Source organism: Thunnus thynnus, chromosome 10 (genome assembly GCF_963924715.1).
Source record: "Thunnus thynnus chromosome 10, fThuThy2.1, whole genome shotgun sequence".
NCBI classification, from domain to species: domain Eukaryota; kingdom Metazoa; phylum Chordata; class Actinopteri; order Scombriformes; family Scombridae; genus Thunnus; species Thunnus thynnus.
The window spans coordinates 17,385,760-17,411,762 of NC_089526.1; the positions used below are offsets into that span (position 1 = coordinate 17,385,760).

A 26,003-nucleotide genomic window follows, 5' to 3' on the forward strand; every position below is an offset into this window, starting at 1 on the left:
AAAGAAAGAGATGCAAGAGTGTCAGAGAGGTGGCTAAAATGGAGAGCCGAAACAGATGCTGTAGCTGCCCTCTAGGGAAATGTCTCCCTGTTGCTTCCTCAGGGATGTAATCAGAGTAGGAGGCAGAGGGTATAATTGGCACTTAAAGGTTTTGCCTCTGCCCTTTTTGATTGTCTGTGTTTTCTGCCCCCCCAACCCCGCCCCGTTTGTTTCGCTTTCCTCGAATCTCTCTTCTTTGCTTGATTTCTCCATCATCCTCTTGTTTTTGCAGTACTGGTCCTTTCCTTGAAGGTTGAGGGCAGCACTGAGAGAGCAGTGGAAATTTGCTGACATCATCTCCAAAGATCCAGTCACAGCTTGGCTGGGAAGAGAAGGGTGGGTGGGGGGGGGGGGGGGGGGGTGGGTGGGATGGGGGGCAGAGGAAGGAGGGAGGGATGGGTAGAGAGAGATACAAGGAGGAAGGAAGGGAGGGAGGGAATCAGGAATTGGGCATCAAGAGAGAATACTGCAGCTCCCTTTCAGATTCGACACACACACACACACACACACACACACACACACACACACACATAAAGACACACACACACATATTCAGATGAACTGGATCATGAGGCTCTAAAACACACACCCACTACAGCAGCATCACTGTGCTGCACCGCAGCAAGAGACCAGCACATACTCCCATCTCTCACTCTCACTCTCTTTCTGTCTCTGCCTCATTCTGGCTCATACACAAACACACACATAGACAGACACGTGCTGCAGGGAAGATCTGAGTGTTGGGTCGCTGAGCATTCAGGCCCCCCCCTCCCTTCTTTCTCTCTTTCGCTCTCTCACTCTCTCTATCCCTGTTCACCTTGTCTGTTCCGGCTGTATGGTTTATCGTTGCGTCAGAGCCAAAGAGAGCCAGCAAGAAGCATGCCGGGGGAGAGCACTCACAGATCTGTCCCCACCGACAAGCATCCAGAGCAGGGAGCTGAGGAGACAGGGCTCCCTGGACCAGGTAGGACCTCTGGGTTTGGGGACGGAGAAGGGAAAATGAGGTAATTGAGCTGATAGCGACCAGGGCATAATGGAGAAGGAGAGAGGAAGAGGACGGTTTAGAGCAACTAGATAGTGTTAAATAGATTGTGGCAGGAGGAGAAAAAGGGGGAGAGTTAGTAAGATAGAAGACATGGTAGATATAAGTGGTAAACACTATCTATTTGAAATTGACATGCGGAGAACAGTCAGTTTAGACTTCTATCTGTTGACATGTGCAGTCTTAGTGAACTGTGATTCAGCTGTATGTTAGCCTCCTCACTAAACCGCATGTTGTCTCCCAGCTATTAGCAGCTTCCCCAAAGCCTCCACCCAAGAGCTGTTAACTCCCAGCCCAACTCTGTGCACTCATCAGCACTAAATCCCAATTAACGAACAATGTCTTGACCTCCAAAACCTTTGTGCGACTGCTCTCCCCCCAGTGCCCAAGCCCCCATCTTCATTAGTAGGCCCCTGCCCTGCTTTTCCCCACCCTAACCCTAGCCTCCTCACCCCTATCCCTCCTCTTGCTGCCCCATTCTTAGCCCCGGTGCCACCCCATCCGCATCCACCACATCCACATCTCTCCAGCAGTCTTTGCGAGCTGTAAGGGCAGTGTAGTCTGGCTCCTCCCCCCCCCCATCCTCAGCAGGAACATGACACAGCAGCATGGCAGAGCACTGTAGGAACACACAGACATGACCACACAAACACAAGAGCTTTTGTTATTGTTGCCAACTGTTTTTCCATCACAGTTATTGCTCATATTTCTCCTGAAGTTGTGAAATTGAGAATTAAGTCAGCTAGTTAGCAGAGAAATAGAGGTAAGTAAGGATGGGTCAGTGCAGATGAAAAATTGGGGAGGGTCGAGATTTTATTAATGTCCCCTTAATTACAGTCAGACAATAACGATCAAAAGGAGGATATCCTCCTAGGAACAAATTCTGTGACAACAATTGCACACAATCTTATTATATAATTATAATTCATAATTGTACTGTTGTAAACATGTGACAGTTATGATGGATAACCTTAATGGCGATTTAGAGTACTCAATACCCCAATCAGCTGGAATTCATTTACACAGGCTATTTTGGATATTTTCCTGTTATAATTTCATCGTTGCCCTGACCTGTTCATAGGCTTGAAATTATTTTAAGCTTCCTTGGCCTGAATTTTGGAAGAGGAGGGAGGAGAGAGAATTGTCGGATGCTCTGGCTCCAACTTCTGCTAATCCTGACACATACTTGAGAGAGGTTAGAGGAGTGATTATGACTAAAGGGGAGGTTCAGATTAGAAAGACAAAGAGAAGAAGACAACTGGGGTGTCTTTTTTCATGGTTCAATCAGAGCAGTAGCTGAAATAGAGGCTCCCCTTAGGGCTGACAGGCCGGCGCTGCAGCCTCTGTGACGCAGCTCCGGTCTGCTCAGTTTAGTGCGGCCTGTTCCTCGTACGGCAAGCCGTGTGCTCAGTTTCACTGTGTTCCCACAGAGGAGACTCCCAGGCTGGGCTAGGAAGCGGAAGAGAGGCAGACATCCACAGATTATTTCCAGTGCTGAGCCTGCAACTGAGAGACGCAGTCTGGCAGTTATACATCTCACTGGCATATTTAAGCAGCCAAGTCAAATCCTAGTTCCAACAATATACAGTTGCCTAGAACATAAGGGAGGAAGATACAATATTTCTAAATGTGTGCAATGTGTGTGTTGTGTTGATTATCTATAAATCAGATATGTCTTAATGATTGTATTTTTGTTTTCCTATGCACATGATCACCAAAGCTAGGTGCCTTTTTAGTCAGCCCTGTAGAGGGGAAACAATCACATGGTCAGGGCCCATATCAAACTGTATTGTACGTGTAAGTGTAGTGCAGGAGTTGGCTTGTGTTCATGCTTAACTGTGCATCTCTCTGATTAGTGGCAGGTTTTAGTCTCTGAGGCATGACTCAGCACGCACACAAACACACCTAGAGCTCATTATTGGGGCAGCAATCAGGCAGGGCCGATGGCAAGTGCTGATGCTTGCGTCAGCCACCATCACAGTCAGGGCAGGAGCGCAGTGAGAGAAGAGATATGTCACAACTGGGGTGAAACAAATAGAGACAGCTATATATATACATGTTCAAAACAGAACTGAGGAGAGGATTAGACAGGAAAAGGTTTAGAGAGACATTTTGAAGGAGTGAGACAAGGGAGGGGCAACAGAACAGAAAGTGAATTAGTAAGTGATATCTGGGTTCCTGGCAGAGCAAGTGTGTGTGTGTGTGTGTGTGTGTGTGTGTGTGTGTGTGTGTGTGTGTGTGTGTGTATGTGTGTGTGTGCGTGTGTGTGTGTGTGTGCGTGTGTTTGTGGCTGGCACAAGGCTGAGCCACTTGTGTGTTATAATGGCCAATCAGCATGTGGATTGAGGTCACCGTGGCAATGGCCCAGTTAAGAGAGCAAATGAAGGTACTGTTCCCTGCCTGTGTGTTGAAAAGAAAGAGGCTTACGTCAAATCCTTAAGGGTTTATTTGAGTGAATGTATAGTTTTGTGTTATTGTAATCAATCCGACATAAGAAAATCATTATAGCTGTGCAGTGGAACTGAAACAAATGAGGAATACAGCCTCCCTTTGCCTGTCTTACTCATATACAAGACTCATTTTACTCACCCCTGACCCCATTTCTTTCATTCATCCTGTCATTTCATCTCAGTGATTTCCCCATCCCTGATGACAGTTATGAAGATGATAGCGTGGTCTAGAAGGACAAGAGGACAGAGAATAGATTAATTCAATAACTGTTCCTTTTACCTCTGGCTAATTGTGCAATTGTGCATGTTGATATTCAAAGAGAAAGCGAGACAGAGACACAGGGAGAGGTAAGGTACAATAGTGTAGTGTATTTAGAGAGGGGTTGTTTTCTACATCTATGTTTTGAGTTCAGCCTTATGGTGGAGCACTACAGAACAACAGTGGACTCTTCAGCATAAAACCGGATCACTTGATGAGGAACTCTTTTCAAATAAACAGCCCAGACTGTTTGTTAACAGTGTCTGTTACAATCTGTTTTCAATCTTGCAATTATTTCGCTTGCCAAAGCCATGTGCAGTGTCAGAGTAAAATACAGAGCTGAGAGATATTTGTTGAATCTACTGACTGGCATTTTGGTGACATTTTTTGTAGCTCTCTTGAGTTAGTGTGTGGGAGAAGAAAAGTAAAGTTCAACTGCAGAGATAAAAAGTCTATTATTGTAAACTGAAGAAGGTGTAAAAATAATTCAGTAAGATCAATTGATTTTATTTCTTTGTTAATTCCTCATCACAATTAACCCTTACATACTGTTACCTTATTACCTTATTACCTTATTATTCATTAATAAATGGGTGATTAAGATTTCAGAGAGCAGGGAGAGTGTATTCTTTAGGTTTTACGCTATTTATTTATAGAGAAATAACATTCACAATTACACTATACTGTATTATGGTCTTATGTGACCTCAAACAGGAGAATGTGACAACCATAATAATGATTTCAGTGAATGTTACTGAATGTGAAGAATGCAACAACATTTTTGAATGGTAATTTTTGAATTTCTGAAAAAATATTGGTCAAATTTAACCCCATCTAAGTACAAAAATGTACAAAAATTTCAATTTTTCAATTTTTGGATATTCTGGGTCACTTTAGAAAAAGTCATGAAAGAAAGAAAGAAAGGTGTTTAGGGTGTTTTTACTTCTCTCAAATGTAAAAATTGGTCAAATTTGACCTGAACTGTATGTAAGGGTCAAGATTTACCATAAATCTGCCAAAGTACTCAAATTATTTGACATGTTGTTTTATGTTGCTTTTTCTGTTTTGCAGACATGACCAGACATCCGTCTACAGACTCCACCCCTAGTGACAGTGGCTCTTCCCCTAGCGACAGTGGTTCTAGCCCTTCTCCCAGTACTCCTCAAAAGCTACTCCCATCATGCACCTCTCCGTTTGGACCACGACTATTTCATGCAATACCTAGCTCCTCTGGTACTCCAAGACCTCAACCTGAAGGCTCAGACCATCGCCACAACACACCCAGACTGTCTGGAAAGTTAGGTGGTCATGGACCTTGTGGCCGCCATATCCCTGTTAAGATGGAGAGAATCAAGGTGTGTATTATGTGTGTAAGGGCTATGTTTGCAATTTAACAGTAGATGCTACTAGACCCATTTTAGCGGTATACTGATATGAATTTTAATGTGTATGTATAATATGTTATTCCCAGGTCCTGACTGGTTCAGAGGTGGAGAGTGACTATCAGGAGCCACAGACCATTGACACAAGGGTGGTGATGGGTCAGGAGACACTGCTCAAAGCATCAGAGATCCAGAAAGGGAAACCCCTGGTTGAGCCATGTGGTCAGGCTATTCCTTTGCCAGCTATCCCAAGCTTTTCAGAACCTCAGGCACAAGCAAAAGAGATCCAGCTGGAAACCAGCAAAGACGAAAGCCAAGCCCAAAGCCCTCAAAAACAGCAGGATCAGGAAAAAGACCCTGTGCAGCCCCCAACCACACTCCCTTCCCCTTTTCATAACCCCATACTCCCTTCCTCCTCCTCCCTAGAGCCAATCACAACAGATGAGAATTTGATCGATAACCAGGAAGAGGGTCAAACCCTCTCTCAAGATGAAGTGCCTTCCCTCTCTTTTTCTGAGCTGGCCTGTCCAGTTGCTTTGTCCTTCTCTGAGCCAGCCTATGCTGTTGACCCACTACGAGTGGGTGTGCCCTCATCTCTTGACCCTGACTTGTACTATACCGCCCCTTCCACCCCAATCAAGATGGCTTCCTGCCCCTCGCACCTTAAACATCATTCATATCCTGGCTCTCCAGCTTGCCCACTCTCCCCTGGCTCACCCTCAGACAGTGAGGACCTGTGTTCCCCTCTCACATCTCCCTCTGGCTCTTATATAACAGCAGAGGGAGGCAGCTGGGCCTCCTCTTACACATCTTCTGCTTCCCCCTCCACATCTCCCAACCTGCTCCTCACAGAAGAAACACAAGAAGCCCCTGCTTGCTTTGTGGGCTCCTTATCAGAGATCGGAGATGAAGTAGGGGAAGAAAAGGGGCGAGTAGGTCCAGAACAGGAGGAGGATAGGGCAGGGGACTTCTGCTTGTACCGTCCTGAGGATTATGTCATGAATCCACTTATAGGTATAACAGGGACAGTGATCCTTGAGGAGGACGAGGCTCTAAAAGGGGAAGAGATCAAGATTTCCAGAGAAAGTTGTCGTCCTTGCTGGGTGACTGAAGATACATCCCCTCTAAGGAGCAGTAGCAGCCGCAGCAGTGACTCTCAGGAGGATGGGGGAGAGTCTGAGAGCTCACTCTGCCCACTGGAAGAGGCCAGTGCGGGGAGAGCAGAGTACTCTAGCCCCATGCAGACAGGCCTGAAACTGCAATTGGAAGCATGTATGTCAGAGGAACATTATGGACAGATGGACGACCACCCAGAGCTAGCATCCACTGAATTGACTCCTGATACAGAGAACATGACCATGGCATCATCTAGCCTTAGCCCTGACTCACCTGTCATTCTCCTGGATGCATTCTGTCCTGGAGCCTTTGACAGGCTTGGCCCCAGTTCCTTCATGCTCTCCCAGGCGGCATGTGCTGATGATATACCAGATGAAGAAAGGATGATCCCTGCCTCCCTCATCTCCTTTCCTCTCCACACAAGTCTTATCTTTAAGGCTGATTCAATGGAAATCACGCTCTTCCCCACAGAGGATGAGAATGAAATCGGAGAAGTGAATGACAGAAATGAAGGGAAGGATGTTGATGCATATGCAGCAGGAGAGGAGGAGGCAGATGTTGAAGATGATGATGATGATGATGATGACGATGATGACGATGATGAAGAGGATGATGACAATTATGATGATGATGATGATGATGATGATGGTGATGGCAATGATAATGGCACTGCTGATGGTGATGATGATAATGACGATGATGATAACGATGACCATGATGAGGCAGGCGAGGAAGCTAAGGTAGAGGTGAAAGTGGTAGAAGAGGAGGAAGAAGAAGAGCAGGAAGATGATGAGGAGGAGTATGACAGCAAAGCAGTGGAGGATCCTACAGATGAGGACAGCTCAGCATCCTTCCTTCATTCACTTTCAGAGACATCAATCAATGAGGGATTGGATGAATCCTTCTGTTTCCAAGATGATACCGATGACTCATTAGATTCTGCCTCCTATAATGGGGAGGAAGATGAACGTCTGTACAGCACTGAGAAGCATGCACAATCACTAGAGCCTACATCAATGGATGCACTTGATCCAACTGAAATCCAATCAGAACCTGAACAGGGAGCTACCATGGGAATAGGTCAAACTGAACCTTTGCACACACAATTGAGCACAGACAAATTAGTGGATCACCCTAAAACCACCTGTCTTTCTGAAGACATTGGTGACCACCCCAAAGACAACAGTATAGAACCCAAATTTCTGGATGCACCTAAACCCCCTGAATCGCAATCAGACCCTGAACTGGAATCTGACAGTGAAATAGGTCAGACAAATCCTTTGCACACACATGTGAGCACAGCAGGACCAGTGGATCACCAGAAACTGTCTTGTCATTCAGAAGCAATTTCCTCTCATCCAGAGTCCTTCAGCAACCTGAATGAGAGTGGGAGTGAGAGTGAGATCATGGATATCTCTGCCTCTTCTAACCCTCCTGAGCAGCCTAAAGACAGCCCTCAATTTAGCCCTTGTCCTACTCCTGTTGTTGTTGGAATAGGTCAAACTGAACCTTTGCACACACAACTGAGCACAGACAAATTAGTGGATCACCCTAAAACCACCTGTCTTTCTGAAGCCATTGATGACCACCCCAAAAACATCGATATAGAACCAAAATCTCTGGATGCACCTAAACCCCCTGAACCCCAATCAGATCCTGAACTGGAAACTGACAGTGGAATAGGTCAGACAAATCCTTTGCACATGCAAGTGAGCACAGCAGAACTAGTGGATCACCAGAAACTGTCCTGTCATTCAGAAACAATTTCTCCTCATCCAGAGTCCTCCAGCAACCTGAATGAGAGTGAGAGTGAGAGTGAGATGATGGATATCTCTGCCTCATCTAACCCGCTTGAGCAGCCTAAAGACAGCCCTCATTTTAGCCCTTGTCCTACTCCTGTTGTTGTTGGAATAGGTCAAACTGAACCTTTGCACACACAATTGAGCACAGACAAATTAGTGGATCATCCTCAAACCACCTGTCTTTCTGAAGACATTGCTGCCCACCCCAAAGACAACAATATAGAACCCAAATCTCTGGATGCACCTAAACCCCCTGAACCCCAATCAGACCCTGAACTGGAAACTGCCAGTGGAATAGGTCAGACAAATCCTTTCCACACACAAGTGAGTGCAGCAGAACCAGAGGATCACCAGAAACTGTCCTGTCATTCAGAAGTAATTTGTCCTCCTCCAGAGTCCTCCAGCAATCTGAATGAGAGTGAGAATGAGAGTGAGAGTGAGATGATGGATATCTCTGCCTCTTCAAACCCTCTTGAGCAGCCTAAAGACAGCCCTCATTTTAGCCCTTGTCCTACTCCTGTTGTTGGAATAGGTCAAACTGAACTTTTGCACACACAAGTGAGCACAGAAAAATTAGTGGATCCCCCTAAAACCACATGCCTTTCTGAAGACCCTGACCCGGAATCTGCCAATGGAATAGGTCAGATAAATCCTTTGCACACGCAAGTGAGCACAGCAGAACCAGTGGATCACCAGAAACTGTCCTGTCATTCAGAAGCAATTTCTCCTCATCCAGAGTCCTCCAGCAACCTGAGTGAGAGTGAGAGTGAGAGTGAGATGGTGGATATCTCTGCCTCTTCTAACCCGCTGGAGCAGCCTGAGCAGCCTAAAGACAGCCCTAATTTTAGCCCTTGTCCCACTCCTGTTGTTGTTGAAATAGGTCAAAATGAACCTTTACACACACAACTGAGCACAGACAAATTAGTGGATCACCCTAAAACCACCTGTCTTTCTGAAGCCATTGATGACCACCCCAAAAACATCGATATAGAACCAAAATCTCTGGATGCACCTAAACCCCCTGAACCCCAATCAGATCCTGAACTGGAATCTGCCAGTGGAATAGGTCAGACAAATCCTTTGCACACACAAGTAAGCACAGCAGAACCAGTGGATCACCAGAAACTGTCTTGTCATTCAGAAGCAATTTCTTGTCAACCAGAGTCCTCCAGCAACTTGAGTGAGAGTGGGAGTGAGAGTGAGATGATGGATATCTCTGGCTCTCCTAACCCTCTGGAGCAGCCCAAAGACAGCCCTCATTTTAGCCCTAGTCCCACTCCTGTTGTTGAAATAGGTCAAACTGAACCTTTGCACACACAACTGAGCACAGACAAATTAGTGGATCACCCTCAAACCACCTGTCTTTCTGAAGACATTGCTGCCCACCCCGAAGACAATGATATAGAACCCAAATCTCTGGATGCACCTAAATCCCCTGAACCCCAATCAGACCCTGAACTGGAATCTGACAGTGGCATAGGTCAGACAAATCTTTTGCACACACAAGTGAGCACAGCAGAACCAGTGGATCACCAAAAACTGTCCTGTCATTCAGAAGCAATTTCTTGTCAACCAGAGTCTTCAAGCAACCTGAATGAGAGTGGGAGTGAGAGTGAGATAATGGATATCTCTGGCTCTTCTAACCCTCCTGAGCAGCCTAAGGACAGCCCTCATCTTAGCCCTTGTCCCACTCCTGTTGTTATTTGTGCTCTGCCTGATCCTGCTGCTGAGTTCGACACCTGTCCTCCTTCTGCAACTTCCACAAAGGACACTACAGACCTTAGTGGTTCAGATCTTCCAGAGGAATTGGCTGAGGAAAATATCCAGCTGAAAGATGTTGATTTGGAACAGAGCAATGATTATTCAGGTGAGGAATCTGAACATGAACCAGAAAGAGACTCTTTCAAATTGCTCATCAAGCCCCGTCATTATCAACCAGGAAGCCATGGGACTGCAGGAGCAAGTAGACTTGTATTACCAAAGTCCTTCTCCAATAAATCTGATGTGCCTGGAGGGGCAGAGGCCATGTGTAGGTCCAGTATTCACGGGGAGTCTGACATTGAGCTTGACCAAAAGAATGGAAATGCCTTGGCTGAACCTATGAGTGTGGAGTGTAGAAGCACTGATCTTGGTTCTTCTCTGAATATGGGGATCACCACTGCCACAAATGACTTAAATAAAGGTGTTCCTCTTCTCTCCTGTCCGAAAGACCCTTGTCCCAACCCCAGTAATATCCCAGTTTCAACTGCTTCAGGACTTGCTGACAACCTGTCAGCCCTGACCCCTGAACACTGCCCTGGTGACTCTGCCCAAGAGAACCTGAGGGAAAATACCCTGACTACTGATGAGGGGGTGCTGGGAGCTGTTGGATCCCCACACTCCCCTCTGGCCATCTCACCCAAAAGGGAAAATTCAGAAACAGACACAAGCAGGGAAACTGGTCCTGGAGCTGGGGCATGGTGTGATGACAGGTTGGGGCTAGGGTTAGGTTTAGGATTAGGGTCGGGGTCTGAATTTGGAGTCTGGGGAGCAGGGGAGTCTCTTTCACTGTCTCTGGGGAAGAGGTATGAATTAGAGGCAGAGAGTCTGCTCATGTGTGACACACAGGGCCAAAGCACACAGACTGTTGTGGTTCCCAATATGAGCAGTGAAGTATACAAAAATTATGACAATGTTCTGGGTTCTGTTCTGGATGAGGAAGATAACAACAGTCTGTGTGGAAAGAGAGACCAAATGGCGGATGAGGAATTGGTAGGAGAGGGAGCTTCTGAGTCCAACTTGGCCCGTTGGAAGTCCATTGAGGAGATCTCAGAAGCAGGGGGAGGAGAAGATGGAAGCTCCAGATTCCCGGAGGACGATGTCAGTAATCTAAATCCAGACAATGATGGCCATAACACAGACACACAAATACAAGACACTTGGAATAATTCTAACAATAACAATGACACTGCCTTTGACTCCTTAGAGTCCATGAGTGGAAGTCTGAATGCTCTATCAGAGGAAGTGAGACCCCAGAGTGTGAGTGTCAGTGTCAGAGACTCTGTGTCTAATATTCCACTTGAAGAGATGCCATCTCGGGTTTCAGACACAATTCCTGATGAAGAGCAAGAACCAATGGGCAGCTCCTTAAACCAGCCATTGGACACAACACAGACACCATCCTCAAAGGAAGGTCTCTGTAGCTTCTCTGTGCCGCTAGTTGAAACTCATGTGGACAAATCTATTAGCAACCAACATCTTGGTTCACCAGATAAAGCCAAGTCAAGATGTCATACTAGTCCAGAGTGTCAGACAATCACTCCAGAGAGTAATACAGCATTTTCTTTGCTACATGGATCCTTTGGTTCATTTACTCCTAAATGTAAATCTAATGAATCCAGATCAAGTAGAGTTCATCAAGACAAGGTGGAAAATACTGGTTCCCAGTCAGAACCAGAGATGGTGGTGGAGCCTCAGATTGAAGGCCAAAGAAAAGGTGATGCCAGTCCTGTGACTGACAAACTTGTTGAAGAACCAAAGACTAAAGATGCCTTTACAGGACAGCAGTGTGTTGTTTATAACTCAGGGGAAGAGGATGAGGAAGAAAAATCAGAAGAGAAAATGAAAGAGAGAGGTGAACAGAAAGATAAGAACAAAAAGGAAAGAAAAACCTCTCCTGCACAGAATGCCCCAGAACACTCTGCGTGTCAGACCCCTAAGGGGGAGCTTTGCACAGATAAACCAAATGTTACTAAGAAAGGGAGGAGAGGGAAGCAGAACAAACGCAGGACATCCCAGACAGGCAGTCATGTTGACTCTAGCCCTGAATCTGTCGATGATTCAAAGAAACCTTCTGTTCCATTAAATACCACAGCAGATGGATGGTCAAAGGGGATCACAGATGATTCTAAAACTATGACAGGACAAAATTCAAACAATAAAGCATCATCAACGGACTGTCAGAAAAGGACATCTGGCAGAGACAACACTGAATCCGGTTCGCAGATGCAGGGGGATAACAGTCTCAGTCCTGATGTCAAAAGTCCCAGTCATGGACACTGCAGTTCTACCGAGCATTCCCCAGACAACCTCAATGTTGTGGTGGCAATGAATCAAGAATTACATCAGAAACAGGGAGTGCTTGATAACAGACAGGGGGTGCTTGATAACAGACCGCTATCTGGTCAGAGGGGAATTGCAGTGGACATTAATGATAACAACATAGATACTGGCCACAGCCCACCTACCCAGGACACCATATTATACTCTTTCACTCCACTTTCTTCCTCAACATCTCCTGTTTCCTCCTCCTCCCCTCTCCCTTGTGCTTCAACAGAGCCAGAAGATGATCTTCCTACACCTGTGCAGGAATCCCAACCTGTCATCTCCACCCAACAACAGTCTTCACTGTCTGTGTGCCACACCACCTCTACCCTTTGCTCCCCCTCACCTACAAGCCAAACGGCCCCTCTTACCCAATTTCCTCCAAACAACAACCTCCAAGAGGTCACTGTTGCCCTTCCTACATCAACTACATCTGCCACAAGTGTCTCTTTGCCCTCATCCTCCACTGCGGTGCCGCATAGCCTCTCCCAGCCTACCCAGGAGTCATCTTCACGTGGGTCTGGGGCTCCAGATTCAGACTCCATTTCTCTTCCCCATACTCAGTCCTTGTCACAGTCTCAGCCTAATGTCAACATCGAGCCTCACAAACAAATCAAGCAAGGTCGCTCATGGAGCACACAAGACAGATGCAGAGGTGAGTATAGAAATGGTAGCTTGTTAGATTGATATCAGAGCAATACATAAGGAATTTCTTATCCTTTTTCTCACAGTCAGTTCTGGCAACTGTGAAATGGTACTTTGCATGTTATAATTGTTATCAAAAAGAAAAATTCTCCATTGGTTAATTAAGCAGAATGTTTGTTCAAACAAAGTCAAATGTGAGTTTCATAATCCAAATATGATTATGTGCTCTGTAAGGTCCCAGTTTGGCTGAGGAGGAGACAGACAGTGAGGATGATGGTGGACTGCCTCGACGTGGTCACAGATCCCAGCCTAGGGGAGTTGCAGGAAACAGAAATGGATCCATGCAGAAAGAGTCTGGTCCATCCAATCAAATGGAAATCCAGCCTTTCTCTGCCCGCCAACTGACTGACAGACAGTCAGGCTGTCCAATCAACCACAGCCACAAGATTTCTGAAGAGATTGACCTATCCTTCAAAAACAATTGTGAGTTGTTTCTGACCTTCTATGGGACCGAGAAATCCCCTAAATTTCCTTTGCTCTCTATAAACTCCACCCTTCTATTTCTGCCTATTTCCATCCCACTTTCTGTTTCTACAATAGAACAACCACAGTTTCTATTGCTCTGTATTACATTTACATGTGTTTGAATATAAATTGATGATGCAGGACATGCTTAAAGTGGCTGTGCTTTTCTGACAGATGACATCGCAAGAGACATAAATGCTCTGCACTATATAGTTCACTGCTTGAATTATGGATGAAGAGTTTCCCATTGTTGCTAATGACGCATTGCATATGTTGTAAAAAATCACATAGTATGGAGATCTAATTAAATTTATTTCCATAGGCTAATTAAATTCTCTGGTGCTGATTAGATAATCTTTTGGATTTTATAATGAACAGCACTAATGAGATACAATCACTAATGCCCTCATTACTTCTACTATGGTGATGAGTCACTATGGCAATAAGAAGATGATACACCTCACTTGTATGCGTGTTGCATGTATGCTTGGGTAGGTTCCATAGTGGCCTCCTGTAATGAGTCTGAGAGTGAGGGGTCAGTGCCTGAGCTAGAGGAACCGGAGCCACTGAGACCATCAGAGCCGCAGGTGAGTCAGTTCATTTTGCTTTATTGGAACTCATTGCCTGTACTGATTCTCTCATATCTTTCTTTGGAACCTTTTATAACAAGTATGACATGTGAGAGAGGACATGACTGAAACAGAATTTTTTATATTTGTGTTATACATTATAATGTGTTATATTGAGTTAAAAATCCCAGCATAATGAATACAGAATAAGGAGGAAACTGCATGGTTACACATTGATTGACTGAAAACTACGGTAGTAGTAGTCATGGTGTATAAGCTTGTTTTTGTTCTTGCACTTCCCAGATATCACTTGATAATGTCAAAATTATCCCACTGTCCCACCCACTTTATATTGTCACCTACTTTAGTTTTAGGATCTTTAGGTATTAGTATTTTCTTGAGCTGCAATGATTAGTCAGTTAATTGATCAGTTGATTAAAAGAAAATGAATCATCAACTATTTTGTTAATCAATTAATCATTATAGTCATTTTTAAGCATGAATGCCAAACTTTTGCTGGTTCCAGCTTTTCATGCAGAGATTTGCTGCTTTTTTCTGTTTTATATAATTGTATATTTGATATTTTTGGTCACCTTGGGTGGTGGGAAATTCTAATGAATATTTTCCAATAATATCTGACATTTCATAGACAAAAAGATTAATCGATTAATCGAGAAAATAATCAGCAGATTAATCAATAATGAAAATAACTGTTAGTTGCAGCCCTAGTATTTCTTAATTCACCTACAGTTGCATGATAATTTGCTTTTTTGTGCTGTATGAAAACCGCTGTTATCTAACCTAAGTTGGTATAGGTTAGAAAACTATTGGTGATATCAGTTGGCAAGTTTGCCATATAAAAATATGTTTTCTATTAATATTTGTTCTCTCCTTCAGTCAATCTCCTCTGCAGATGAAGGGCTGAACAGACCGAAACAGAGCCGTAGTGAGAAGAAGGCCCGCAAGGTCAGAGTACACGCTGTAAAAAACTGATTATAAAAGCAATGCTTCCTTTGAGGATGTTTGTTGTTTACAGGATGTTATGACACCAGTATTTTATCTGCATTATTCTGTCTGTCTTTCTCACTTTCCCTGTCGCTGTATGCATATGTAGGCCATGTCTAAACTGGGTCTGAAGCCGGTCCATGGTGTGACCAGAATCACCATTAGGAAGTCAAAGAGTATCCTGTTTGTTATCAGCAGACCAGATGTATTCAAAAGCCCTGCATCAGACATTTATATCGTATTTGGAGAGGCAAAGGTTTGTCTTTCTTTCTTTCTTTCTTTCTTTCTTTCTTTCTTTCTGTCTTTCTTTCTTTCTTTCTTTCTTTCTTTCTTTCTTTCTTTCTTTCTTTTTTCTCTCTTTCTTTCTTTTATTATTCAAGCTTCATTACATGCATTGTCTCCCATCTAACTCCTCTCCTCTCCTCACATTTCAGATTGAGGACCTATCTCAGCAGGCTCACAAGGCAGCTGCCGAGAAATTCAAGGTGCCTGTGACCTCTTCTCCTTTAGCCCCTCCTGTCCCACCCAGCCTCACCATCAAGGAGGAAAGTGAGGAGGAGGAAGAAGAGGTACTGTCTTATCTATACAGTACAGTCAGTGTTCTAGTGCTCTGTAAAATATTTTATTGTGTTGTTAACTTTATCCTTTACATCTCTCTGTCTCTTTTCTTTCTATACACCAGATGGACGAGGGAGGTCTTGAGCAGAGAGACATTGAGCTAGTGATGGCTCAGGCCAATGTGTCACGAGCCAAGGCCGTCCGCGCACTGAAACACAACAAGAATGACATTGTGAATGCTATCATGGTGAGGAGGAAGGAGGGGAAGGAGGGGGCAAGAGAGGAAGAGTGAGAGGGTAGAGGGAGGGCAGATGGTGAACAAAATAATGAGTCATAGCCAGGGAACGGGGCGTGCATGGAGCGGGAGGGCGGGTAAAGGAGAAAGAGCAGAGGACAAATGACAAGTAGAATTTCTCCCCAGTAACTGAACAACCTCTACAGTTCTGTAGGTCATCAGTACAGTTCATGTCCACTAGGTGGCAGCAAGAACTTACACTGAGCTAAGTGCTGTAGTTGTTTAAGTGACGCAGATGATTTTTTTTCTTGACGGGGTAGAAGGCGAGATGAAGCTGTGTTAAGATCCCTGGCAAAAGTTGGCTGAGTATAAACAGAGTTCCTCATCTTGAATATCCCAGAGAATTTAATTTCTTTAAGTAGTGTAATATTTTCATGTTTTCTATTTAATATCAGGGAAGACACTACATAGTCCTATTCATAAGAAATGTATATTTACAGTGTATTTTGATTAACACTCTTCATTTTTTACATATTTCTGACTGTAACATTTTTACTGGAAACCTTTTTCTTTTTCTCTCTTTTCCATTTTTCTCTTTCTCTTCCTTATAGGAGCTGACCATGTGAGTGATGAGGACAATTTGAATCCTGACCCCCTCCTCCAGCCTATAAAGCCTAAATGCCACTGACTCTTCTGTATCGCTGCTACTGTATGTTGCATCCCCAATATCTGCTAAATAAAGTCTGTTACAACGTGAGCTGTGATTGTACCATAAGACTGATTTTAATGAAAACAGTGCAGATGGTTTGGTGTCTGAACATTAGGAGCAGCGCATTTCTTAACTTTCTGCAAATTCACAAGGCCTATATTTAAAATGTTCTCTTTTTTCTTTTACCCCATTTTCAAAATTAATTGCAAGTGTGAAAACAGTCTAGACCTGAAATTTAAATACAAAATGTAACACTGAACAATAAAGTTCTGGCTTATTTATCTATTTATCTCTGTACTTACCAACCCACATACTTTCTTTTTTTCTTTTAGCACACACAAAGATTTTGAAATTTTCCTGACCCGCAAATGGAAGTAATGCAGCTTTCTGTCTTTCAAAAATGATTACATCTTATCTAAATGCAAAATCTATTTAAGTGTTTAAAAGGTTGTTATCTCAAAGGTGTAATACTGTAGTTGGTGTAAAGACCAAATTAGAACATGCTATCACTCTCAAACTTATTGGTAAAAACATAAATTGTATTTTGATGATATTCCAGGTTAACAGACCTATTTATTGAAGCACAATAAATTGATTGATTGATTATTTTTCATGTATATCTCAAACTCTTCAGTTATACATATAGGTATAACATATGAGGTCAAAAACTAAATTGGACTTTTAATAAATGAGGGCTGTAACATCATGACATGCTGCTCATAACAATAATAATAATAATAATAATAATAATAATAATAATAATAATAATAATAATAATAATAATAATAATAATAATAATACATTTATTTATAGAGCACAAGGTGCTTTCCACAGGAGAGGAAATTCAAAACATAATATTAGGGACAATTACAAGAGGTAAAATAATGAAACACACACATACTTGTACATACAGATACACATATATGCATATATCTACACAAATAAAAGATAAAATCTCTCAATGAAAGAAGAAAAAGATAAAAATTCTCAATGAAAGAAAAAAAGAAACAGCTCATGACCATAGACATGTAGTCTATCAGCTGTTAGGAAAAGTCATTCTATAAAAATATGTTTTAAGATGAGATGTAAAGTCAGCTGATCTGAAGCTCAGTGGGAGGCTGTTCCAGAGCCGAGGAGCCAGTACTGCAAAGGCTTGATTGGTCTTTGTTTTTAACCTGGACTCTGTTATAGTTCAGTTTTATACTCTGGTGACAGATCATTAAGAGCCTTGTATGTGATAAAGAGCACTTTAAAATGGATTCTAAAAGAGACTGGAGGGCGGTGCAGTGAAGCCAAGATTGGTGTAATGTGTGAGAATCGCTTTGTTTTGTTTTCAATAGTCTAACTGCTGAATTTTGAACAATTTGGAGCTGCTCCATAGCTTGATTGGTCAGGTAAGTAAACAAGGTATTTCGGTAATCAAGGTGGGAGGATATAAGAGCATGCATAATTTTCTCTGTGTTACTGAAGGACAGAACTGATCTAATTTTGGAAATATACCTGAGTTGATAAAAACACGACTGGACTACTTTCTTTAAATGTTGCTCCAGGCTCAAGTTACTATTCAGGATAACACCCAGATTTTTCATAGCTGACTTTATGTTAGGAGTGAGGGGGCCAAGGAGTGGTTGTATTTGATATGAGACATGTTCAGGGCCAATGATGAGAACTTGCGTCTTGTCAGAGTTAAATTCTAAGAAGTTTTGGGACATCCAGCTTTTTATATCATGTAGACAGCTATGTAATGAGACTAATTTACTGGTGTCAGAAGGTTTAAATGACAGGTACAGCTGTGTATCATCCACCTAGCTATGGAAGGAGATGTTGTGATGACAGATTATCTGTCCCAGGAGTAACATATACAGGATAAACCGAACAGTCCCCAAGATTGATCCTCGTGGTATTCCATGTTTAGTCTGAACTGTTCGTGAAGTAAATTCCCCAACAGAAAGGAAGAATTTCCTGTTGGTTAAGTATGCGGAAAACCAGTCCAGAGCGATTCCAGTAATACATCTATAAGGATGAAATAGTCACTGGTATCAAATGCTACACTGAGGTCAAGCAGTAGTAATACAGATCATGCACCAGAGTCTGCAGCCATCAGTAGGGATGGTGTGAAATAGGCAGATCAAAGACAACTTTGCTGATAATGGCTTTGATTTCTTTTAGAAACACTGCAAGCAGACTGCATTGTGAGATTAATATTACATATAATTGCTTTAATTTTTTCAAAAGCAGTCTGTAGATATTAAGGAAATACTTAGTCCTGCTAAATTGTTAAAACCCAGAATATTTATGCAGGTCTCATAGTTGTGCAGAGCTTTAATATACACTTTGAAAAAAAAAAGCTCATTACACAGTGTTTACAAATACTGCTCATATCTAAAATGTCTAAAATGTTCTCATGTTAATCATATTCCATGGAGAGTTATTCTTAGCCAGGAAACACTGTGCCAAAGTCATGTGACTTTATTCTAAAAAAAGTGAATTCTCATGTTTTTCTTCAGTTTCATCACACAATATTGATGACATGAGTGTGGACAGACAGATGCTAAATGCATTTATGACAATCGATCACTTTTATTGTACAAAACTGATTAGAGTACAAAACACACATCTGGGACAGCAGGGTTCTGCTTTGACAAGTGGTTGCAATAACACAAACTCATACCAAGCCTGTTGAGTCATCAGCTTTAAATTACATGCAATGACTCCACATGTAAATATGCGATGCCTGTCCCTTCAGCTAAATTAGTTCCCACAAATACAGATGTGAGGCTATGATGCATTTCAGTGTGTGAAAATATGGAATTACTGTCATCAATAAATGAAAAATTGTCACTGGCAATGTGAATGACTATCAAAATCAAGACTGTACAATCCAGATGGTCACTGGAAATGTTTTGTTAGCAAACAGTAGTCGTTCTTTCACTCTTAACACTGTATCACACACAAGTCCCCTTTCAAATCATAAACATGGCACTTTAAAGGACAGGTTCACAATTTTTCAAGTCTGTCCCAAGACAACAGTCAGGTGTCCAAATGAACAATGACAAATGTTTTTCCTGCTGTAATCATTCCTCCTGTTCATACTGGCCATTAAGAGATCCCTTTATAATTCACTGTCAATGTAAGTCATGGTGGCCAAAATCCACAGTCCTCCCTCTCTGCAAAAATGTATTAAAACATTTAGTTGAAACTAAAATGAGGCTTCGGCTGTCCAAATTAGTACAAATGACTCAAAACCTTTTTAAGTTACCATAATTTTAGTGCCAAAGTCCCTTTTTTGTTATGATCCTTCCTGCAGCTCAACAAGAAAATAGTCAAAACAAAAAGAGGGAAATTTTTACTAAAAAGACTGCAACTGTGGAAGATATCCAATTTATTTGAGTAACTCAGACAGCGGAAGCCTCATATTACCTTCAGATGAACTTTTACATACATTTTTGCTCAGAGCAACTGTGGATTTTGTCCTGCATCACGTAAGCATGGGATCTTCTAATGGTCAGTAAGAACAAATCATGTTTCAAAGTTCATATGGGCACCTGACTGTTATTTTAAGACAGACTTGAAAAATTGTGAACCTATCCTTTAAGCCAGAGTGCATTTCATCTTTTAAATTCCATACAGGATAATGGTATGGCTCTCTGCTAGGCAAAAAGTGGTGCTCCCCTGAGTATTCTCCGTAGCAGTGAAGGCTGATAACTTCAGACTTTCCTGGAAAACAGAATAAATTCCTTTTGCCTTGAGTCAAGTCTTAGGGAGGCCTAGACATCTTTAGGAGGCGGATGCTGTGGTTTAAGGTGGGAGGACGTTGTTCTCAAAGTGTCCCTGGTTAGTGATATTCCCAGCTGGAAAGTATCTGGCCACCACAAAGGAAGAGCCATCTGATGCAATGGCCTTACCGACACCAAGCTTATTAGTACTCTTCCACACCATTGCGGTGAAATGGCCTACAGGTTGTGAATGAAAAGAAAGAAATTACAAGTGGGAAGAAAGCAGGGGTACATAAATTGAGAGTGAGACACACTGTTAGGACACGGTTGGAGCTGAGTGCACACAGACTTATGTTCCTCTAAATATTTACAGACGTAGGAATCCTAATTCCTTCCTCACTCATCAATCACAAATCTCTTCTTTCTCCCTGTACACTTATTCCTTTCTTCCTCCATCAGGAAACATTATGAATCAGCGTGAATCACTCTGACGAACTGCTAGGAGTGATCTGCTTCATGTGCGATTAAGTTAAGCAGACTCATGCACACTGGAGTCTGAGGCTACGGGAAACCATCTGGGGGAATTAGGGCAGACTAGAAATGACATGTGGGTTTAGAAGTGATACAGAGGACTGTGATTTCCCCTTAGTTTCCTCATGGCTGGTCACCGAGTCAGACAGTCACCGACTGAGGTGTGACATCAGCATGAAAATAACAACAACCTTCTCCATGCCTCGCTAAACGTGACACTGAGACAGAGGAAGTGACATGGAGTAAACAGAAAATGACAAAGAGAAACAGAGCAAGAAATAGATGAACCAAGATAAATACACAGAAAAAAAGATGAGAAGAAATGAGACGAGACAAGAAAAAATGAACATATACGAGAAACATGATGATACAAAATACCAGTATCTAATTTGATACCAGCACATTCAGGTAACAAATCTGACAATCTGACTTATGAAATAGAATATTCCAGTTTCCTAATGTATGTAGGTCAATGAATTTCATTATTTTAGGGAATCTACAAACAATTAATTTCATTTATTTCCTTTACAAAAATGGTTTGGTGTATCAAATGTCACAAAATAGTTTAAAACACATCACAGTTTGACATATTCAAATGGCATTCAACAGTCTGAAATCCAAAGATATTCATTCATATTTACTATCACAGAAGACATTTTTCTTAAAAAAATAACATACTATTAATTTTGTATTGAAATAGTGTCTGAAAGTTGAATCTTAATAATGTTCTGCTGATCCGCTTCTCAGTTAATCAGCTAATCGTTTCAGATCCAAATTATTTAACATTTGATTTTGCATACATAAGCCATACTATTATATGTTGTATATCAATATTGGAAACATTACTTTTGATTGTCCTGATTTAAATTTCAGTCGTGTTGTCCTATTTGTTGTTATAATGCGGTAGGTTACTGAAATGTGAAAGAAAGACAGACAGACAGACAGAGGTAAGGGTTTGTACTGTCATGTTTATATATCTCACCGGTGCCAGAGGAGAATCCAGGACGGTTAAAGTTGTACTGTTTCACTTCATCATACCAGCGGTCAGCCACATCCTTTCCTGTATGACCACATGGACAAAGTGTAACCTCAACGTAAAAGGACTATCAAATCAGTCTTGTGTGATACATATCAGTCAGAACTTTAGCACTGCCACTGAATCTTTTTAACTGCACTCCAGAGCTACAAATCCCCCTTGGGGTACATTTTGTTTACAATGCTGCACTTTTTGTCACCCAGTGCAGCACTATTGGAGATGTTTTATGACTCCCAACGTCCTGCACTGACATATTTCTGCGGTGAGTCATGGTGTCTGAGCCCTCAAACAGAGTGTGAATTGGAGGAGAAATAGATCCCAGCTGTTCACTTGAAGGCAGGGACAGTCTGCATGGAGCATCTACTTTAAGCCTCATAGATCTAACAGTTGTTTCTATGGATGGATGTATCATATTATTATCACCGCAGATTCAAATTGTTTGTAATTATGGGAAGAAAGCCTAGGCATGTGCACATCATCATTCTGGTGGTATAGTTAGTATCTGTGTATGTGAATGTACCTGATTGGTCATAGGAGGCCCATGCCAGGTTCTCTCCACAGCTCCCTCTACTGGACTCCACACTGTGTTTTAGGATCCGTGTGCTGGCCAAACTTTCAGCATAACTGTGGAGAGAGACAAACAAAGTTGTGGATATTAACATAGATAACAAGTACTGCAACTTTACTTTGAATCTTATCTGGAGAGACTGCCTCTGTGAGTGCTGTATTTTCTTATTTTATTTTTCACAGCTCATTACTACCTTTGATGTAGCCTTCCCAGATATCTTAATTTTCAAGATTTATGCTGCACTGTGCTGTCCTCCACCCCAAAGATAAACAGTTTGAAAAACCCTTAGTCAGAGGTTTGTTCTATAGTGTAAATCTGCTGAAAGTGCATGAACCAGTTCCTCTAGATAAGTGTATTTAATATTTACATTAAGATCAGGCTGATTAAAAGGCCATCTGAGGTCCACTGGATGTTGTTGAACACCAGCGTTACAGTGTTAATTTCCATAACCTATACAATGATAAATGGGAGTAGGCTGTATCAAGCATCCGGATGCAGGGTTGGATGTAATAAAAGCATTTTCTGTGAACGGTGTCCAGCATACTTTGATTAACAATCATAGTGGGGGCTCTTCTACAGGGACAAGATTCGACTTTGTAGCCTGCAGTTACTTAATTTAGAACTGACTGCCTTCTGAACGTGGCAAGTCTCACAACATGGTGTGGATTTCCCACAGAAAATAAATGCTTCCTCACTGAGTAAAAGCTAATGAAGCTTCTTGGATAAAAAGACAAACTTCTTCAACTCAGCTCCATAAGCCTTTTTAAAATAGATTTTTGGATTATGTTCTAAATCTAAGGTTTAAAAGAAAATCTGACTCTGCAAGTCATTTCCATGTGTCCTGAGCAGGGGTGAAACAGTTATGATTGCATAATTTCCATGTGTGCCTTTATTACTGCTGTTGACACAAAGGGAGGAGTGGAAGCACCATTCGTCATGTTTCAATGGTAGATTATCTCCAAACTCAAATATTTACCATTATGGATATTAACAGTATTTATAGTATTTAAAAGACACCCACAATGACAAGCGGATTAAATTGTTTATTATCTGACTTATTACTCAGCTTTTTGTTTAAAATACATTTTAATATATTTGATTAAAATTTCAGCTGAGGAACATTATTTTTCCCAACATGGATTTTTATGGAATGAATGAATGTTACAGTGCATTTCCATATGAGCCATCACATAATTATAGGTTGTTTAGCAGCTTCATGCTGATGTTGCAACTGCACTATGAAACATGCTGGAGGAAACGGAAATTATTATGCAAGACAGTTTCCTGACAGCACTGAAAACTTTTGCATTTAATCAACCGAATAAATTCTCTTTGCAATCCCTCTGTGTTTATTTGGTAATAATGATATGAAAAGTCTGGAGATGAACTCTCATTCAGACTTCATTTGAATGAACTATTAATAAAGCTGCAATTAGTGGCAACAAATTGTCAACATAACCTACAATCACAACCAAAGTCCCTTGATATTATATGATGTTTTGTGGGTATTACATTTGACAGGCTAGGCTGGAGCTGTCACTGCTATCCTGAGCAGTTTGACAATTACTGGTATGCATAGTCCTTGATAATTAGGTTTCTAATTTGATTTGTCTGTCTTAACCCACCGGGCAGCCTCTCTGCTCAACTTGCTGCTCAGCTTCAGTGGAGGAGCCTGGTGCTTCTTTCTGTACTCATTATGGCACTGCAGCACCTCGTTGGCAAACTGCTTCGAGGCTGAAAGACAGAGGACAGAGACAAGAAGGGTTAGACAGACAGAAATAGAAAGAAATCTGACAAAAGAGACATGATGATGCAACATGAAGATTCATACGTGGCTAGAACTGAAACCTGAGTTACAGTCTCACCACCTACAGACTAGCTGACCTCAGACAGTGATTACCAACTGAAAGATGACGGATGCAGAGTAGAAAACGTAATCCAGATCACGCTCCTCTGCCTGGTGCCTATCACTCACTGGCCTTTTCATAAGTCCCACAATCTCTCAACAGCCCACGCACAATAGGCACATTCAAATAGTCACACACAAACAATACAATTACCAATGCTGCCTAACAGCCAGTGTCTACTCAGCATGCTGAATCTTAACTAAGAATCAGAGAAAGCTGTTTTGACATCCCACTGGAAACTCCATTGAAGAGACGAATAAATTAGTGCTATACAGCATGCTTTCGCTCCTATTTTAAAGCAAACCTCGCAGACATACAAGAGCAAGAACACACATGCGCGCACACACACACACACACACACACACACACACACACACACACACACACACACACACACACACACACACACACACACACACACAGTTTCACAAGGGCAAAGTTCCAAGTCAGGCCAAATGGATACAATCAAAGTTAAAATCCATAGTGTGCAGTTTCCACTTACCTGACTTTCCCATGGTGCTGACACAGGAAGCTTTCAGTAAGATTAGTAACAAGGTTGATACTAAACAAAAGCAGCCTCTCCTCTGTCTTGTTTTCTGCTTCTCCTCTCTCTCTCCTTCTCTCTCTCACTCTCTCTCTCTCTCTCTCTCTGCCTCTCCCTCTTTCTTTTAAATGCTGTCTATCTAACGCTCATGCTCTCAAACAGCTGCTACATTAATGCTTTTACTTTCTCATTCCACCCTGACCTCACAGCAGTTGTGCAAAGCTTCCCCTTTAGCTATTTATCTGGTTGTAATGTTCACTATGTAACATGATTCTTTCTCAGTCTTTCACTTCATTTAACTTAACCCGCCTTTCCCTCTCATAGCCACACAAACCACTATCTGCCCAACGCCTATCTTTAAGGCTCAGAGTAGCACACACCCACTCACTGTGCCTTTCCATTCCTACAAATGAAAGGGGAGCCCTTGCAGTCATTGATGACATCATCTCTATGAGACATATGCCCATATATGGCTCTGAGAGTCTTGTACTCCGTGACTTGGTAGCCAGGGAGAATCTTAACAACTGTAGCTTTTCTCACAGTCCCCACTGTTATGACGCAGCGTTCTGGAAAATGTACTGCTGGAGAGGGGACAATAGCTTACTCTGAGATGTAGGCCACAGAGTGCATAATGTGCATGATACTCAGATTACAGCTATTTCTGAACTGACATATCTCATCTTTCAAAACATCCTTTCACTTTCACTCTCATACTGTCAAAGGTCTTCGTCATAAAAACTTTAAAGGGGACTTTCAACCTCCATCTTTCAGTTCCTTCAGTAATTCTGGATCAATGAGTTATCCCCTATGCACAGAAATGTAAATGAGTGATTGCCCAACCTCCAACCTGGATAAAAAAGTAATGATTGAACAATTTGCCTACTGCAGCTGACACAGAGGGAGAGGCAGAATCACCATTCATCACACCACAGAACAGCTTCCTACTATTTGTTTTGTCTGTATGAGGTATGTTACCCTCTGTGCTTTGAGGGTATTCTGAACTGAGATATTTGTCATTTCAAAAAATAAAAAATAAATAAATAAAAAAAGAGAGAAAAGACACCCGCTTTGACAAAGGCAGGAATGGTGTACAGCAAAGCCTCACAATTGATTACCTCATATTTTACCGTATATCTCATAACTCTTTTTCATAAGCTTTGGAAATCATTTCTTTACTTTTTTGTGCAGGCTACAGCTTGTATGAAGAATAAGTCCCTCAGAAAAATGCCCTTAACGTGACAGATTTACCTGTGCACAACCTAAATCAACTGGCCTTTACAAT

The 26,003-nt window shown here is 42.1% G+C and overlaps 2 protein-coding genes across 2 annotated transcripts; one reads left to right on the top strand and one right to left on the bottom strand.

Moving 5' to 3' along the window:
- Window positions 1–485: 485 nt before the first annotated feature.
- nacad (NAC alpha domain containing) lies at window positions 486–16,467 on the top strand. The gene is made up of 10 exons (XM_067601630.1): window positions 486–1,003; window positions 4,862–5,145; window positions 5,262–12,828; window positions 13,053–13,301; window positions 13,839–13,930; window positions 14,810–14,878; window positions 15,027–15,173; window positions 15,352–15,486; window positions 15,600–15,722; window positions 16,322–16,467. Exons 1-10 carry the CDS (start codon window positions 919–921, stop codon window positions 16,334–16,336), a joined length of 8,766 nt encoding a protein of 2,921 aa, XP_067457731.1. The 5' UTR covers window positions 486–918; the 3' UTR covers window positions 16,337–16,467.
- A 2,256-nt stretch (window positions 16,468–18,723) lies between these two features.
- glipr2l (GLI pathogenesis-related 2, like) lies at window positions 18,724–25,115 on the bottom strand. Its single transcript, XM_067601631.1, has 5 exons — window positions 24,680–25,115; window positions 23,896–24,004; window positions 22,223–22,326; window positions 21,649–21,726; window positions 18,724–20,372 (listed from the first exon to the last, which is right to left on the bottom strand). Exons 1-5 carry the CDS (start codon window positions 24,690–24,692, stop codon window positions 20,218–20,220), a joined length of 459 nt encoding a protein of 152 aa, XP_067457732.1. The 5' UTR covers window positions 24,693–25,115; the 3' UTR covers window positions 18,724–20,217.
- Window positions 25,116–26,003: the final 888 nt, after the last annotated feature.

Coding starts and splice junctions, on each gene's coding strand:
- nacad (XM_067601630.1), top strand. CDS start 919: ATGCCGGGGGAGAGCACTCACAGATCTGTCCCCACCGACAAGCATCCA. Junction 14,879..15,026: donor GTGAGAAGAAGGCCCGCAAG/GTCAGAGTACAC, acceptor ATGCATATGTAG/GCCATGTCTAAACTGGGTCT. Junction 15,487..15,599: donor GTGAGGAGGAGGAAGAAGAG/GTACTGTCTTAT, acceptor TCTATACACCAG/ATGGACGAGGGAGGTCTTGA.
- glipr2l (XM_067601631.1), bottom strand. Junction 21,727..22,222: donor GGCCTCCTATGACCAATCAG/GTACATTCACAT, acceptor GTGGTCATACAG/GAAAGGATGTGGCTGACCGC. Junction 20,373..21,648: donor TGGATTCTCCTCTGGCACCG/GTGAGATATATA, acceptor CACAACCTGTAG/GCCATTTCACCGCAATGGTG.